At 44.8% G+C, this 16,470-nt stretch overlaps 1 protein-coding gene across 6 annotated transcripts in view; it reads left to right on the top strand.

Moving 5' to 3' along the window:
* The window catches only part of GALNT13 (polypeptide N-acetylgalactosaminyltransferase 13), a 158,158-nt gene that overhangs the window by 68,078 nt on the left and 73,610 nt on the right, over positions 1–16,470 (top strand). For all 6 annotated transcript variants that reach the window (XR_005829422.1, XR_005829425.1, XR_005829423.1 and 3 more), the window contains exon 5: positions 15,268–15,434. Coding sequence is in view for 2 of the 6 variants with exons in the window: in XM_040604590.1 (XP_040460524.1) it covers positions 15,268–15,434 (167 nt within the window). In the remaining 4 variants the exon portion in view is untranslated. The remainder of the gene's footprint in view (positions 1–15,267; positions 15,435–16,470) is intronic.

The following is a 16,470-nucleotide window of genomic DNA, read 5'->3' as shown; positions in this document are numbered from 1 at the left end:
CACACTTCTGCAGGAATGAGTTCTCTCACCGGGACAGCGCAAAAGCCACCTCCTGTGTGCTGTAACGGGACAGTATGGCGGAGTCCTGCGCATCTCTGCTCCTGCGCTGAGATGTCAGTCCAGCACATGAATACGACGTTCACGCTGGCAGTTAACTTGCTCCCCGTTACATCTAGTGCTGCCCACCCAAAGAATGTCCCTCGATTGCCCAAGTTCTGTTGGTAATGGCCAACTTGAAGATTTTTAATCAATGTCAGGTCTAATTTGAAGTAGCTATTGATTAAACCTTAAACCCAATTTAATTCATCATAGAAATGTTTAGTTTTATTTCAAAGTATTTTCTCCAGCAAGGGAAGAAATCCATCGTCAGTCTTTTCTGGATGAGTGCTGTTCTACAAATTCCCATACCATTTTAATTGGATTTTCTTATTGAAGTTTAGGTTGAAGTTAGCTGTTTTCCATTGTGTTTGTGTGTGTGTGTCTGCGCTTATGCGCATACATTTCTGATCAGAAACACAATCACACATTACAATTTTTGAAACTGTAATTGTGGCTTAAACTTGGTGCCATAGTTCTGGGTTGGCTTCTTAGAAGCAAAAACCTTGATGAGTGGTCCCAGGGTGGAGGGAAAGGCTCTGGAGAAAGTAGTATAGAAGTGGCAATCACTGCTTGTGGAAATTTCCTTTGTGGAACATCTGTGAAAATCCCTTAGTGCCTCAAACTCCGTGTTACGGGGCAGGAAGCTTTGATTAGATTTGTCTGTGATACCGCTATTTGTTCTTGCAATTTGGCCCTGATAAGGGAGGGTAAATTGTTTTATTTTGTAATGCTTGCATCTAATCCGTTTGTCTTGCACCAGAAAGTGTTGTGTTAGGGTTTTTCCCGGCTCTAAGTCGTGGTGGATAAAGTACATAAACCCAGCAACAAAGGAACTCTTATCTGCTTACAGCTTCGTATAATTAAAAGCTTATTTATTTTTTAAGATTTTACTGTGTATATACCATTACACATAGAGAATCTATAAACCACTCATGAGCAAGTAAGCTTGGGGAGAATTCGGTAATGAGTTTGGGCTAGAAATTACTTTGAAATGACAGTTTAGAAATTATTTCACCTTGTCTGAGGGGGAAAAAATCACCCAGGTTGGCTGCCAGTAGGGAGAGAAAGTACATACAAGTAATCTGTATAAGGTTAAAGACAATTCCCGATGTATAAATTAGCTAAAGAGTGTTAAGATTATATAAGTAATTCTCCAGCAATGAGAAAAATATGTTCACAAGTGAACATCTGGCTTCTAATCTGGTTTTGTGAGTCCATCTGTACTTTCACATAACAAAAGGATCAGTTAAAATCTGTGGCCATTACCCCTTGGTGGCTGTGGCAATGTGATGTCCCTCATGGCACAGCCAGCTGGAGCAGGGGCAGGACCTGTCTGCAGAGCACACCTCAGCTCAAATCAGCTGGGCTAAGCTCAGGAAATGAGAGGACATCTTTTTTTTTTGGTCACATTTCCAGATAAACCTAAGTTGGCATTTGCAAAACGTCCTCACCGTGGAGCATCTTGGTATGCTTGGGGAGATTCCATGTAGAGTATCTTTTCTAACCATTTGGTAGCTGGTGTGTAACAAACAACAATAACGTACCAGGTTTTTCATTCATTACCTGTGCTGTGGTTATACACAATTTAAGCCTAATAGGGTGCAGCAGTAACTCAAGAAATGCTTGTAGCCCTTTCTTTACTAGCTTGCCATTTTACTAACTAATTGTTTGCACTCTCAGTTTCCACATAGTGCCAAAGCAACAGCAACCGCCATGAGATTCTTACCCACAGGGTTGCTCCTAAAATTAGAAATGCACCGGTGCCATAGCTCTGACAGAGGGCAAGCGATGCAAGGAACCCCTGCTCTCTGCCCAGCCCTCAGGAGCTGTTGGAGTGTGTCTTTACAGGTGGGCTTTAGATCGCTCCCAGGAGCTGCCTGCAAGACAGACCAGCAGTTTGCTTTGCTTTGTGCTGTTACTGTTCAGCGAAAAATGCTGCTCTTCAAATGACTTTATCAGATTGACAGTTTTTGTTTTAACTAGGAATGAGCCCTGCACAGGTAAGAATATTATCTATATATATATACGCGTGCCACGTGAGGACAGTTGTATGTGACAGAACAGACACAGGTACAAAAGGAAGATTTTTGATTCAAACACCATCAGCGAAGCACCCATGTGTAAGAAGAGAAGAAAATGCGAATGCTCAGTAGAGGTCAATCTGTACGAGTCATTTGAATGGAATTGGCTTATTCTTGTTAATCTGAAAACAGATTAAATTTCTCTACATCTGGAGGTGTATGTACCAAAGGAGCAGAAATGTGTCTAGGGAGAAGGGGTTACATCTGGAGGCTGCAGAAGCGGTTTTGGCTGTGGACTTAGTTAGTTCCTTACACTAAGCGGCATTTTTTCGTAGACAATGGTACACATGGATCTTTGAAGGTGTCCTTTGTTCAGAGAACTTGCAAAGGGTTTGATTTCCAGAAAGATAAACCTGCTTCTTGTTGACACGCTGCTCCATGTGGTCCGTAGTCTGCTTTAGAGGAAGGCATTTAACATGAGGAGATTTGATTGTAAACCAGAAGAATTCAGCTGCTTACTTTGTGTTAAAATAGTTGAAAACTGCTTTCAGTTCCTGGCAGCACTGCAGTCAGCCTGGGATAATGGCTTTACTAGAGAGGCCCCCAAAATATCGCTCTACTCTAAGCATAAAGAATTATTTTATTTGTAGAAAAATTGATCTAACCAAGGTATTTTTACTTCCTTTATTTATGGCTTCAAGTGACTTGGAATAGTAGTAAATGCTTAAGCTGTTTGTATAAGAGAATGGATAACTTCAGTGTTATTTGGCAGGTATTGTTTAATTTTTATTTTTTTTTTCTAGTAAAGAATTTGCAGGCTGCCTTGGAAGCCAGTGCTGATGGGACCTCACCTCCTTCCCATCGTAGCTTCTCCCAGATAATCAGGACAGCTGACAAGCAGCTTTACCCCCAGACCTTTGAGAATGGGGATGGAGGGTACTTAATTGAAGATTTTGATTTGCATGGCTTGTTTAGTTTTTAAAATATGTGGCTATTTCGTATTTTTAAAGTATGTCAGAGTTATCCACATTGCAAGGATAAGCATGTTCCTAGTTTTCCCATAAATACCCTAAATAATGTAACAGTGCTAGGTTGAACTGGTAGGTGTTTAGTCCTTGTGTGGTATGCGATTTAGGAAAGTATGTAGTATTTAAACAGAAGGATTTCAGGTAGGTTGATCTCATTTCAGTTCTGCTTTTCTGTCAGCAGCTCGTCCCAGGACAGTCCCCCCATGTACCTCAGGGCTGATCCTGACCCTCGCTGGCTGCAGGGTCCACCCTGCGAAGCAGCTGTAACTCAATTTTCTGACTTAATAGTGCAAGGCTCTTCAAGCATGAAATTGCTTCCTTCGTGTAAAGCTGTCCCTTTGCCTGGCAAGTCAAGGCTCAGAAACGGATGGTTACCGTGAGTGCTGCTCTTGGCCCAACCAGTTGTTGCGAGGAACAAAGTTCAGCTTCTGTACGTGCCTGGAAGGGGAATGTGGGAATGAGCCTTTGGATATGACTGACGAGTGAGAAGAGCCTGCAAAATTGTATTCAGCAGCATGAAAAACTAATCATAGCTTCTTTACTAAAAGAAGATCCTTAATGATTAAACGAAGGTGCGGCGGGGCTAGAGCAGGTGGCGTGCGGGAGCAGGGGCTGCCCAGCCGGGGCAGGGGGAGGCGGGGAGGGGACCTTGTCGGGGCACACAGAGACCTTACGGGCGAGGGGCCGGGGCTACACTTTTTTTTTTTTTTTTTAAGAGGATAGGCAGTGAGACAAGCAAATGCCTTCTCAGCCATGCAGCCTGTTAGATGATGCTTCTACAAGCAGATCATCAGTATAAGTTCATTTCTGAGCACTAAATAGTCAAAGCAATAAAGATCCGTGGTTCAGCTTCTGTTAACAGGTATGCGGATGGCTTTGGCATTGCAAGGCATCTCCTCTTAACTCCAGGCAGAAATAAGGACCAGTTAAAAGCACCAGCCTGAGGCAGTCCTGGCCCTGCAGTAGCGCTGGCCACCACCCAGGTAGGCATCTGTGCTGATGTATCTGGCTGCGGTGGATGAAACACTGGGCAACTTCTCTTTTGGGGCATGTGTCTCTCTACTAAGAGGATGGTCTTGTGTTTTGAAACCTCTTGTGGCATGCAGAGAAAATTCACTTTGTTGTAAAGGAGTAGCCAGAAATAGTTGTAAGAATGCCAGGAAATAAGCCTGTGTGGGTAATTCATGCTCCTGTTTTATCTCCTCCCTGATGGAAGCTGTCTTCCAGCTTGGTTATGTGCATTCATTCAGAGAAATCGGCTACTTCCTACCTTATCCCATAAACTCCTTTAAAAATGTATGCATTATTATTTTAAGTAAGAACAAAATAAAAAGAAATATAATTTCTCAGAAATTTATGTGGTGGTGTGTACAGACTGGAAAAGGCACTCTGAATTTTGAAAATGGTATTTGGAGACTTCCAGAAGTGTACTGACTGACAGCTGTATAGTGCAGTACTAATCCTTGTGGATTTATGAAATGAGCTTTCTGGCGGTGCGTGGATGTGTGGGGAGGACAGCATGGGGGGAGGACAGCACAGGAGCAGGGATTTGGCTGGGTGCTCACAGAGGACTATAGGGTCACCAAGCCTTTGGCTGATTTATTGCAGTTGGTTTCTTGCCAGCAGTTCAGTTTTGGGAGGAACCTCTGAATCCAGCACATCATTTACCTGCTTTGCCGAGCACAGCATGGAGATGTACCTTCTGACTACAGGCAAATGCTGAATGAAGAGCTAAGCTTGCAGCATGAAAGCATGCCACCACCTCACCTTCATGTGGTGCAGAATTTCACCCCTTAGCTGGGGGGTCCAGAGCTGTGTGAAAGCAGAAGCGTGTGAAAATGATTTTTTTGTTTCTTAATCATTTATTGCAGATATGAATAAGAGATTTGAGGATTCAAAGTTAATACTTACTAAAATATTTTGAAAAATATGAAGGGGAAGTTTGAGGTGGGCTTGATGAGCTTCAAAGAAGATTCAGCAAGCATATAACAAAAAATGGCACTGGAAATGATCAAAAACCATCCAAGAAAGCCTGATCTGATCTGTAATTTCCATTATAGGTCTTTGATTTTTGTTGGAAAGGGTAGAGAAAGTCCAAAGTGGCCTCTAGTATAGTCCTCTGAAAAAGAAATGGTCACCTCTACACTGCATTGTTTTAAGTGGAAAGAGGGCAGATGCAGGTCAGATATCAGGAAGAACCTCTCCCCGTGAGGGCGGCGAGGCGGTGGGCCAGGCTGCCCAGAGCAGCTGTGGGTGCCCCATCCCTGGCAGTGCTCCAGGCCAGGCTGGATGGGGCTGGGAGCAGCCTGGGCTGGGGGGGGTCCCTGCCCGGGGCAGGAATGGGAACTGGGTGGGCTTTAAGGTCCCTTCCAACCCAAACTGTTCTGTGATTCTTTGATGAAGGTTAGAAAGGACACTTAAGATCAAGTCCAACCGTTAGCCCAGCGCTGCCAAGGCCACCACTAACCCGTGTCCCTCAGCACCTCATCTGTGCTTCTTTTAAATCCCTCCAGGGATGGGGACTCCACCACCTCCCTGGGAAGCCTCTTCCAATGATTGGCAATACTGTGCTGTATTACTGTGTTCTTCGTCAGATGTAAAAGTAACTTCGAAAATATTAAAATGGAGCTTGGAGCTGAAAAACCCCAAGGAAGAGGTGATATCCAAGGCTATACCCAAAGCTTTATGAACAGTGGTAGCTGAAGGTGTGAATGAAGGGTCTTTGCTTCCAGAAGTGGCAAACCTACTGATACTCTAATGAAACAACAGAGAAAAATCCTTGTAAAATATTTTCACATTCATCATCTGCTGGATATAAAAGTTGGTTAGCTTTGGAGTGCTTCAATACGATAAAATTTGGTAAGACAACGTAGCGACAGTTCCAGGACAGTTCTACTTTCCTCTAAGTGAAATAAGTTCCTATTCAATTGTTTTCTATTTACCTTTCAATTGCATAAATTCCAGTCTAAAATACGAACTGGTGCACTTGAAGTAAGTTCATTGAAGCAGGGTTACAGCTGTGCGTGTTGAAACGCTGCAGCAGGATGGGTTACAGGGTGGCGTGTTACCCTCTGGGTCGGGAGTGCTGGCGCTTGGTGGGGCTCGCACGGCCTCGTGCGTCACCTGTATCTGTGGGCAAGAGGAGACACAACAGATAAAGCTTAAATTAATGCCATTTTGGCAGGGAATTTGAACCCTTGGACAGTGTTGTCTTCTGGGATGCTGCGGAGCCTGTAGGGAGGGAAAGGTGCTTCTCTTGAATGGGCAATCTAGGTTTTTTAAATGCTTCATTGTGATGGGAGCAATATCAGAGGATCACAGAATGGTGCGGGTTGGAGGGGACCTCTGGAGATAACCATATATTTCATTTTCACACTTTCTATTTCCTTGAGTAGCTGGCAGGTTTTGTTTAAAGTGGATCGGAGACTATTTAAGGTGATAGGATTCTCATAGTAGGAGAGTTATCACCCTAGAAATAAATTATTGCTTACTGGGGTAGTTAACTTACAGTCCAACTTGTGATTTTCAGAAAGCAAAACCAAACACCAAAAAGGAGCATTGGTGATCTGCACATGGTGCAATTAACAGTTTTGACAGGAAGGTTTGTGGTAGGGGAGCATTCGCTGCCTGAAGTTTTCCGTAAAGGTGCTGGCCAGAGGCCTGGCTCTGGAGAGGGCTGTAGGGTGTTTTAGCAGCTCTGGTGGCTGGAGTCATGCCAGTGCTGCATTTGGCTTCCCATCACGTACTTGCTGCTTCAAAACCACTTTAGCAAGGAGAGCTGGGGGTTTTGGTTGCCGTTCTTTGTGGAGGGAGACCAGAAACGGTCTGCTGGTACTGCCGGACATCAAAGAAGCTGTTGTTTTGCCAGAATTTTATTTTATATATTCTTTTAATTTAAGTGCACCTTTCCTTATGTTTTTTAAAATCCTGTTCAAGATTAGAGGAAGGTGGAAATACTTGGAGTATTTCTGTGGATACCAACACTGTCCCACAGGAATCACAACCCATGAGTGCGCTCCTGAAAGCCAGGTACAGCGGAGCACAAAAAGCATTCCTTATGTGCTATTAGCACCCTGGCACGTAATCAATACACACTGATAAGATTTGGCATCTTGTGAGGTATCAACGCAGCGGTGGCGTGTTCCAGGTCTAGAGGGAGATAAATATAACTGGCTGCCAGCTTCACTATGCATCTACCCCTGTGTTCACCTGAGCATGGAGATGGTGCATGTTGACGTGCTCTCGGGGGGTGCTGGCATGGGGGATGATGAGAAATGGCAAGATTTCAGGCTTTCTGCATTTCATAACAAGAGGTGTGCCTCAATTTCAGGTTGTGCGCCACAAAGCTACGGGGTGATGTTGGAGAAATGCTGTGAGTGAACACAGGGGTAGATGGCCAAGATGCCAGCATTAGTGATCAGTGCTGATGGGGACGTCTCAGGATGTTACTGAGCATTTCTTGAGGGCGTACTGTGGATCAGGAGCTATCAGGCTGCTGAAGTGCTTCCTGAGGCCAGGAGGGCACGTGGTGACACAGGGGCAGGGCACTGCAAGGTCCCGGGCACGGCTTCTCCTTAGAGCCTTGACCTCTGGTTCTTCATACAGCAAAACCAGCGCTGCTGTGGAATGCTGCGGAGCCTGTAGGGAGGGAAAGGTGCTTCTCTTGAATGGGCAGTCTAGGGTTTTTAAATGCTTCATTGTGATGGGAGCAATATCAGAGGATCACGGAATGGTGCGGGTTGGAAGGGACCTCTGGAGATAACCCAGTCCAACCCCCTGATAAAGCATTTGCTTGATTTCTGTAGTGTATCCTACAGAAAATGTACCTTGACAAAGCAGCCAAGCCACACCAGCTGCCAGCTGTGAGATTTAAACACCAAAATAACCTAGTAGTAGCCTTACCACGGTAAGCAGTATCATAATCTTTTTCAGGGTGCATCTTGCCATCTGTTTTCATTGGGAAGGGGCTGGGGAGAGAAGGCGGCTGAAGGATGGTGGCAGGCAATTACCGATGGTGTGGCGGGGTCTACCCTTGTCCAGTCTCTGTCTGTGAGAACTGTCAGTCCTGTCAGGTCATCCCTCCGCTTGCTTTTCAGAGAACACTTCTATTGCACTGATCAATATACAATCATGAACTTTTGGAAGGCATTTGACAGTATTGTATAGCTGAGCTGGAGTGCTTTGTTACTGGGACAGCTTTCAAAATGAAATCCCTGAATTCAGAGGCGTCAAGGCATGGTTAAGGTTGTCCAACATCTACCACTTCCCCGTTCCACTTGAGGGTGCCTTCGATTCCCTCTGTTGGCACAGGTGCTCCTGCACCTGCCTGCCTTCGCTGCTGCCCTCCTCAGCCTCAGCCCCTGGCCACCGAGCACCCTGCGTTAAACACATCAGCACTGAAGTTGTCCTATAGGTACTTGAGTTTCCCTCAGCTCATTTGTGAACTGATAAACGTTTTCCTAAGAATTGGCATGTAAGATGTTATTCCACATAAGAACACATTTAAATACACGGAGTTGTTTTTGTAAGCATGATAAGCTGTTTTAAGGTGGTGTCTTCCATTTTATGTGAAATTATTCTTGGTCATGCTTCAAAAATAACGTGTGTGGACGTGACGCTAAATTAAGATGGTAAAACAACTGCAAGGCATAAAGTTCACTGGATGGTAACCGCACCTATGAAAAGATGAATTTATTGATTTAATTCACTCTGTGACTTCTGATGTTTTGGCAGTTTGCTTAAATGCAGCGCGATCATTTTTAAGAGGCAGTTTTGCAGAGGCTCTTTCTGCATGGTGATACATTCATCACTCTTTGGTATGGGTCTTTATGTGCATTACTATGAAATTAGGGGTGAGTTTCTCGTGTCTTGACGCCGCTGTCAGTTTTTCAGCTCTGCCCTTGTACCTTGTCTACCGATGGTGGTGGAGGCAGGGTGCGGGTAAGAGGGATAGCTGCTTGTCCTGCTGGACAAGGGGTGGTTTGTGGTTGCATTAGCTGGTGTTCGTCATCGGTGCCCCGGAAATGGGATGCACTGAGATCATTGCTGCAGTGAGCTGCAAATAGGAAGAAGTAGGTGCCTGCCCCACTCCCCAGTAGCACTGCCTTTGGAGCTGATGGAAAAACTTCTGTGGTGTCCAGCAGCTTTCCCAAATCACCTCCCGGTGTGGCATTCAGCTCAAAGCTGAGAATGAATGAGGTAGGAGATAGCATTCAGGACTATCATATTAGCTGGAGAGAGATACAGCAGCAGGTTGTGATACGGCATAGCAGGTATTTAAACTGGACTGATTTTAAAATGCAAGAATTCAGTGGGGAAAGAGACAGGAACTAAGACGCAAAACAAGTGCAAAAAGAGAAATTACATGTCAGCAAGGCAAAGAAGTAGTGAGGAGGTTGCTTATGTTACTTTCAGATGTTATCTGCTTACTGCACATATTAATGGTGTTGCGCAATCATAGATGCTTTACAATGCTGGAAATCATGATTCCAGTGCAGTCTAGTGTGGAACTGGTATATTCAAGAATACTGTTCATCATAAGCAGTAAATACCCTTCTGTGAGGAGACAGACCTTGCGAACCCACAGAGATAAATTAAGGTTTCATATGTTCATATATGTAGGTTTTTGTGTACGTGTAGATAAATAAAACTGTACATACCTGCTTATATAAATATATATAACCTATATATATTAGATAGGTGAATAAATACGCTGCCACTGTTGCACAAACAATATTAATCAGAACATAAATATGCACTAAAAGCAGAGACAGAGGTGCAGCATGCAGCAAGTCAAGAGTATTAATTTGGCACTGGGAGATGGTGCATTCACCCTTTCCCTTCCCACCTCTTGTCCTTCACTTCCATCACCTCCATCACAGAAGACTGCAGCGTGCACTGTTACTGGTTTCTCAGTCTGTCTGTGCCTGGAATTTGGGATCCCCTCTCAGTATCCTGACCAACAGCTCCTCCGTTTTGCTCAATTCCCCAGGCTGTTTTGTGTTCCCTTTACCCTAACTTTGCATGCACGTCAGTGACTGCTCTGCAGCAAAAGTACCAGTCCTGCAACGGACTGGTTTCCAGTGCCCTGACGTAACTGGAGGGTGCAGTAAATTTGGTTACCTGGAGGCATCATACCGGTGATGTGTGTTACCAGCCTTTTCTTTATGGGTATTTTCACTATAGCAAAGCAATAAAAGGTAATGACTAAATAATCATGAAAATCCCTCAAGTCTTATAAACAAAAAGTATTTAACACAGTTCTATATGTTCCCAAATGCATCATATAAAAAAATACTACATAATAAATTGTATATAATAGCAATAGTCTCATTTTTTCCCTCCAAATACTTTGCTTTCATGAATGATCTTTCGCCTTGAGTTGCTTCCCTGAGAGCTTCAGCACGGTTCTGGAAGGCATAAAATCACGGGGTAACCCTCCACGCTCACATAATTTTCACACAGCCAATGGGAAGGATAGTAAATAGGTAGAATCTCACTCTGTTTCCATGTTACTGATCTCAGAAAATGTGTTTTTCTCATATTTAAGCAGCTGTATTTACTTAATGTGTATTCATAAAGTAGCATCTGATGACTGCATGAGAAGACCCAGTGTTTCTGGGAAAGTATTTCCAGTGTCAGTGTGTGTGAACAATCAGGACGCATTGTAAATAGTGCAGGGGTGGCGGAGAGGGAGCCCTCGTGTTTGATTGCGTGAGTAGCAGATTACTTACTTATCATTTCTTCAGCGCATGGTGGATTTTCAAATTAGAAAACAAGCAGCATGAGTCACTGTCGTCATTGCAGTAAAAGGGACGCAAAAGGCTTTTCTCTTTTGTGCGCTCTAAAGGGAGCAGAGGGTTAGGTGGGTATCTGGGGCTGAACCCCCCCTAGAGGTGTGCTCCAGGGGCAGAGTGGACACTGGTGGAGGCTGAGCCTTCCCTGGGGAGGGACATGGGACACTGCAGATTCCACATCCCTCCAGACTGCCCCTCTCACGGGATGCGCTCCACCAAGGTACCCAGCCCAGAGACAGTCCCTGGGAGGGCTCTCGTGGACATGGTGGGGATGTGAGAGCTGACCTAAAGCTGCGCCATGTGTTGCTGCAGTCGTTGAGGGAAAGCAGGGCCGTTGGACACGGCAGCTCGTTGTGGCCAGAACAGGGAGGTGTTGGTGCACCAGGTCTCTCCCTGCCGTCCCCTTCTGCTGCTGGTCTTGCCCCATCTCCAGCATCTCCCTGGCATCGCTGCGCCACATTCATCTACTGACCATCCAAAAAAAACCAGCCTGGCCAGGAGGTGGGCTTGGGGACATCTTCGTGAGGTGAATCAGCCCACGAAGAGGTGTGATGAGCATCGTGTCGGGAGTGTGGCCACACGCAGGCAGGAACGAGGTGGGAAGGGGGTGCAAATCAGTCACACCCGTATGGATTGTGATTGTTTTCCCTTGCACATCTTGTAAATGGCAGTGGGAATTACTTTAAGAGGAAGAACAGTGATTATACACCCACTGTATGGTTATATTATCACCGATCTTTGTTGTTTAACTTTTAAAGTGAATCAAATACTTAGGAAAATTGTTTTGAGTGAGCTTAGTGAAAACTAATCAATGTCTCACTTCCAGCAGAGAGCAGAGGCATGTTGGTGAGAGTATAACCTTCCCACCCAGAGTCGTCCCAGCCTCATGCCACCTGGTATTTCAGTCTCTCTGTCCCCTGCCTGCCTCCTTATGTCATCTATAGCTACAGGGCTGGCCATGGCAGGTCACTGGTGGAGCAGTGCCATTGCCGTTTGCTGGGAAGTGCTGTGAAGAGGATCTGGGACAGCAACGCAGCTGTAAGTGTGTAAGTGGAGTGCTGTGCCTCATCAGTGGGAAGTGAAGTGGCAGCTCTCTGGTGTTAGGTGTGTGAGAGTTGTGTCAATGAGCTAAGGATGTTTTTGTTTAATTCAAGGAGTAAGTGTTTTCACCGTGGGAGTGATGGTTCCAGACTCAGGTCATCCCAATGACCAGTGCAGGAATCGGGTGTTACACACAGATTCATCAATTAACAAGCTCTAGTGACTTCTTGTCTGTGCAGAGTTTGCCAGCTCCAGAGCATTTTAAAAACCTGGTCCTTAATAGAATAGAATATGCTATTTTGGTTGGAAGCGACCTACAGTGACCATCTAGTCAACTGCCTGACCAAGCTCCAGCATGTTGTTCAGGGCATCATTCAGATGCCTCTTAAACCCTGACAGGCTTGGGGTATCGACCACCTCTCTAGGAAGCTGGTCCCAGTGTTTGGCCACCCTCTCGCTAAAGAAATGCTTCCAAAAGTCCAGTTTAAACCTCTGCTGGAGCAGCTTTGAGCCATTCCCATGCATCCTATCCCTGGATCCCAGGGAGAAGAGCTCAGCATTTCCCTCTTCACATCCCACCCTCAGGAAGCTGGAGAGAGCAGTGAGGTCACCCCTCAGCCTCTGTTCTCTGCAAACTAGACCAGCCCAAAGTTCTCAGCTGCCCTCAGAGGACATGGTTCCCAGCCCTCCGCTAGTGTGGTTGCCCTCCTCTGGGAGCCGCCAAGGACCTTCACATCCTTCCCAAAGGGTGGGCACCAGCACCACGCACAGCACTCATGGTGGAGCTGCCCCATTGCTGGGTACGGCGAGGCAGTCCCCTCTTTTGTCTGGCTGGTTGTGCTGTTTGATGCACCACAGGATGCCATTCATGGATCTTTATGACCTGATTTATGACAATTTAGATTGGTCTGTCTGCTGCAAAGCATAGGATACATGACCTCTTCATGAGTGTGCTCCACTCATCTAGCCCTTAGCTTCCCTGGGTGCCATAAGGTACCTTGGAGAGTAATAAAAAGGATAGTTAAAATACTGAAGATCCTGGCAAATACTACATGATGATAAAAATTCTGTACCTTAATGTTCTGTTTGCACTACAAAATTAGCGTTCAGCTGCAGACAAGGAACCATCTTCTTGTCTCCTTTCACTACCGATGTATGTTTCTGAATACTTTTAAATGTAATCTGATGTAGTAGTTCTTTTCCAGTTTCCAAGATTGTATCTATTTTAAATGAAATTTAAACGACTGTTGTGAAATATGGAACAAACAGCATTTATTCCAGCTAAGAATGATGTTAAGCTCTGGAAAACGACTCTCAACATAAACATACTGAGCTTTGTGCTGCAGCCTTTCTGCTTTTCAGTCTTTGAGACCTGACTGTGAGCTGCCAGGGTTGACACGAGACACCTTCCAAGGGCAATTACATGTGTGAGGAAAACTTCTACTGTGCCTCGGAAACAAATAAATTCAGAATGTCCTTCTTTGGATACAGTGTCCTGCTGGGCTCACACTCCTTTAGACACCTCTGGGTAAGCACCAGGTGTCATCATGGATGATAATTAATGAAGGACTTTTATTTGTCTGAACTCTGAATCTAAATCATAATTGATGGATGGTTGTATCGTTAATTAGATTGCAGAAATGGTGACGGTGGGATGGCTACCAGCAAACTTTGGTGGTCATCATCAACATGAATTTAAGACTGTTGTGTGTGTGCGTACATATATATATATATATACACACATATGGATATATGACAGCTTTCTGTTGTCAAGATCTACTGACCAATGACATATATATGTATACACACACACACATATGAACCTTTTATCTGTACCATAGCAATCAGTGATACGTTGTATTCTTCTGTATTCTGTTCCCACCTTCTGCTTTGAAAGCTGTGCTCACGATGTTGTTTTATCTTTTTTTTTTTTTTTTTTAAAGTGTCAGTGAGGCATAAGAAAAGGTTAAAAAGAGCTTTGTTACGGTTGGTTATGTTTCAGAAAGAAACTATATGGACAGGCTGACTTTTCTTCAGGGACCTCATTCATTCATTCTCTTGGCCCTTGATTAGAGCAGTTTCTGTGATGGGGAGGCTACTCCTGAGCAACTCCTTCATTGGGACTGGTTGATTTTTCAAATAACACAGAGAAAACTGATATGCTGAGCCTGGGTCACAGTCAGAGCGTAGGGTATGTAAATGCTAATGAGTAACTTACTAATTTAGAATTTTTTTGTGGGGGGAAGCTTCAAATTTGTGGTATTCCAGAGAAGATGAACTAAAAAGCTATACCTAATTTCTTCCCACTTTACGTGCAGTTTAATTCATAGTGTGTGTGTGCTGCTGCTGTACAGTATGTACATGCTCCCTGTCCCTTCTGAAAGGGCTTTCCTGAACCAGGGTTACAGTAGGAATCTCAGGGCCAGAGAACCATACAGTAGCAAAATAGAAAAAGAAAAAAAAAAAAGAAAAGTGCAAATTATTTTCAGTCGCAGTGGTTAAGAATCCAACATTAGGTATGTTTAAGTGATGACTTGACCTGTGCTGGGCAGGCTGATGTAGGTGTGTTTGTATTTTTGAAATGTGTCCAAGATGTGGAACAAACATGCAGAATTTTGGGTTGTCTCTTGTAATAAGCAAATAGCTTCAATTTGCTTCTGCAAAATCAGCAAGAGTTGCTATCTGTTGCTCACTTTGCCTTAATTTCCACATTTTCCAAAACAGGTGAAATTACTGACCTCTCATTCTCTCATTGAGTGGCTATATAGAATGGTCTAGAAAATAGTGATTTTTTTTTTCTTCTTTTTGAGAAGCCACCAAAGATGGGAAGGTCTTGGAGGGCTGTGTACTTCAAACTGTAGAATTTAGAATTTGTGACAATGAGAGTCCCTTGACCTAACTGTAACCACTTGATACACCTCGTATTAATTGCCCCGTGTCCTGTGTGCAGCTGTGTCAGGACACAATGATGCTGAGCCTGCTGGATGCCAATTTCTTGGCACACCAAGTGGGAGCGAGGGGACTGGGAGCCTGAGGGAGCTGTGAATGCAGCGGTGCACGTTCCTTTGGATACTCTGCTGTGCTTTCTTAGCAAGAAAACAGAATTTGAAGTTCCCTCTGCCTTCTGGCTTGGGAGCTTGAAGAGATCGGTGACCACTTTGGAACATATGCTCAACAGGGCTTGAAGCCCCTTTTCCAGGCTGTCCCATCAGTAGAGATCTTTAGGGATTTTTGTAAAGATTAACCTCCCTTTTTTTGCTGTATTTCTGTATTTTTTGGCAGGTGCAAGACAAAGGTCTACCCCGATGAGCTCCCCAACACAAGTGTAGTGATTGTGTTTCACAACGAAGCCTGGAGCACCCTGCTTCGGACCGTGTACAGCGTTATCAACCGCTCGCCGCACCGCCTGATTTCTGAAATCATCCTGGTGGATGACGCCAGCGAGAGAGGTAGGTTTTGGGAGAGAGGAATCGCGTTCCCAGTGGTGGTGTAGCGTGGCGTGTGAGGAGCTGGCAGGAGAGCTGTGCCTGTGCTGCTGGCCAGGCTGTTATTTGGCATAATAACCTGGTTAAATCAAAAACTTGATAACCCGCGGGGGTGGGTTATTGGGCAGTAACTCATGGCTGGGGTGCTCTACCCACACACCAGCAGCACTGTTTACACTGTGCTTTATCGTGGCATATGACTGTAAAAGACAGACCTTTTTCACATCTCTCTCTGTCTGCCTCCTGCTGTCCCTCAACCCCTCTCTGCTCTGTGTTTCAGATTTTCCTGAATATCCAAACTGAGCCGGTTTCCTCGTATTGCTCATCTGTGTGGGTCATTTATTTTGGGTCTGGCTTTTTTCTTTCGCCTTCTCCCTGCTTTCCCCCCACCTTTCTTCTCTCTCTCCCTTGCCTTGCTCCCTTCCACCCCACCTTCCCCTCCTTTCCTTTTTCCCCCGCTTTCCCCCCACTTTTTACCACTCTTTCCCGCTTCCCCCCCCTTCCTGTCCACCTTTTTTCCCTTTTTTATTTCTTTTTTCTCCCTCGTTTTTTTTTTTTTTTTTTTTTTTTTTTTTGTTTTCCTTCTTTTTTTCTTCCTCCCACCCCAGGGTTTAGCAACAAAACTGTCTGCCTGTGAGACTGATATTACCTGGAAAAGGAATCGCATTTCATTCCGCAAACGTACTCAATGGAATGATAAATTTTCCTCAAGTAGCCAAATGCGTATAATGGCAAATGCACCGTGCAGCTGCAACGGTCCAGCAGACAGAGGATGCAGGCTGAGCCATCCTTTAGTTCTGCCCCATGTAGCATTAACTGAACTCTAATTACTGTCCTGGATTTCCCTGCTTCAGAGGACAAGTAGGGTTCGTGTTCCTCTGGGCCAGGATGTGGAGGAAGACTTTATCCCAAGTAACTACTGTTTATCCAAAAAGCAAAGTTTTGGGTTCCTGAAGAGCTCAAATGCTGACCTTCATCAAAAGTAGTCATATTTGTATTT

Source organism: Falco naumanni, chromosome 8 (genome assembly GCF_017639655.2).
Source record: "Falco naumanni isolate bFalNau1 chromosome 8, bFalNau1.pat, whole genome shotgun sequence".
Classification (NCBI taxonomy): domain Eukaryota; kingdom Metazoa; phylum Chordata; class Aves; order Falconiformes; family Falconidae; genus Falco; species Falco naumanni.
This window is presented reverse-complemented; position numbering and strand designations above follow the sequence as displayed.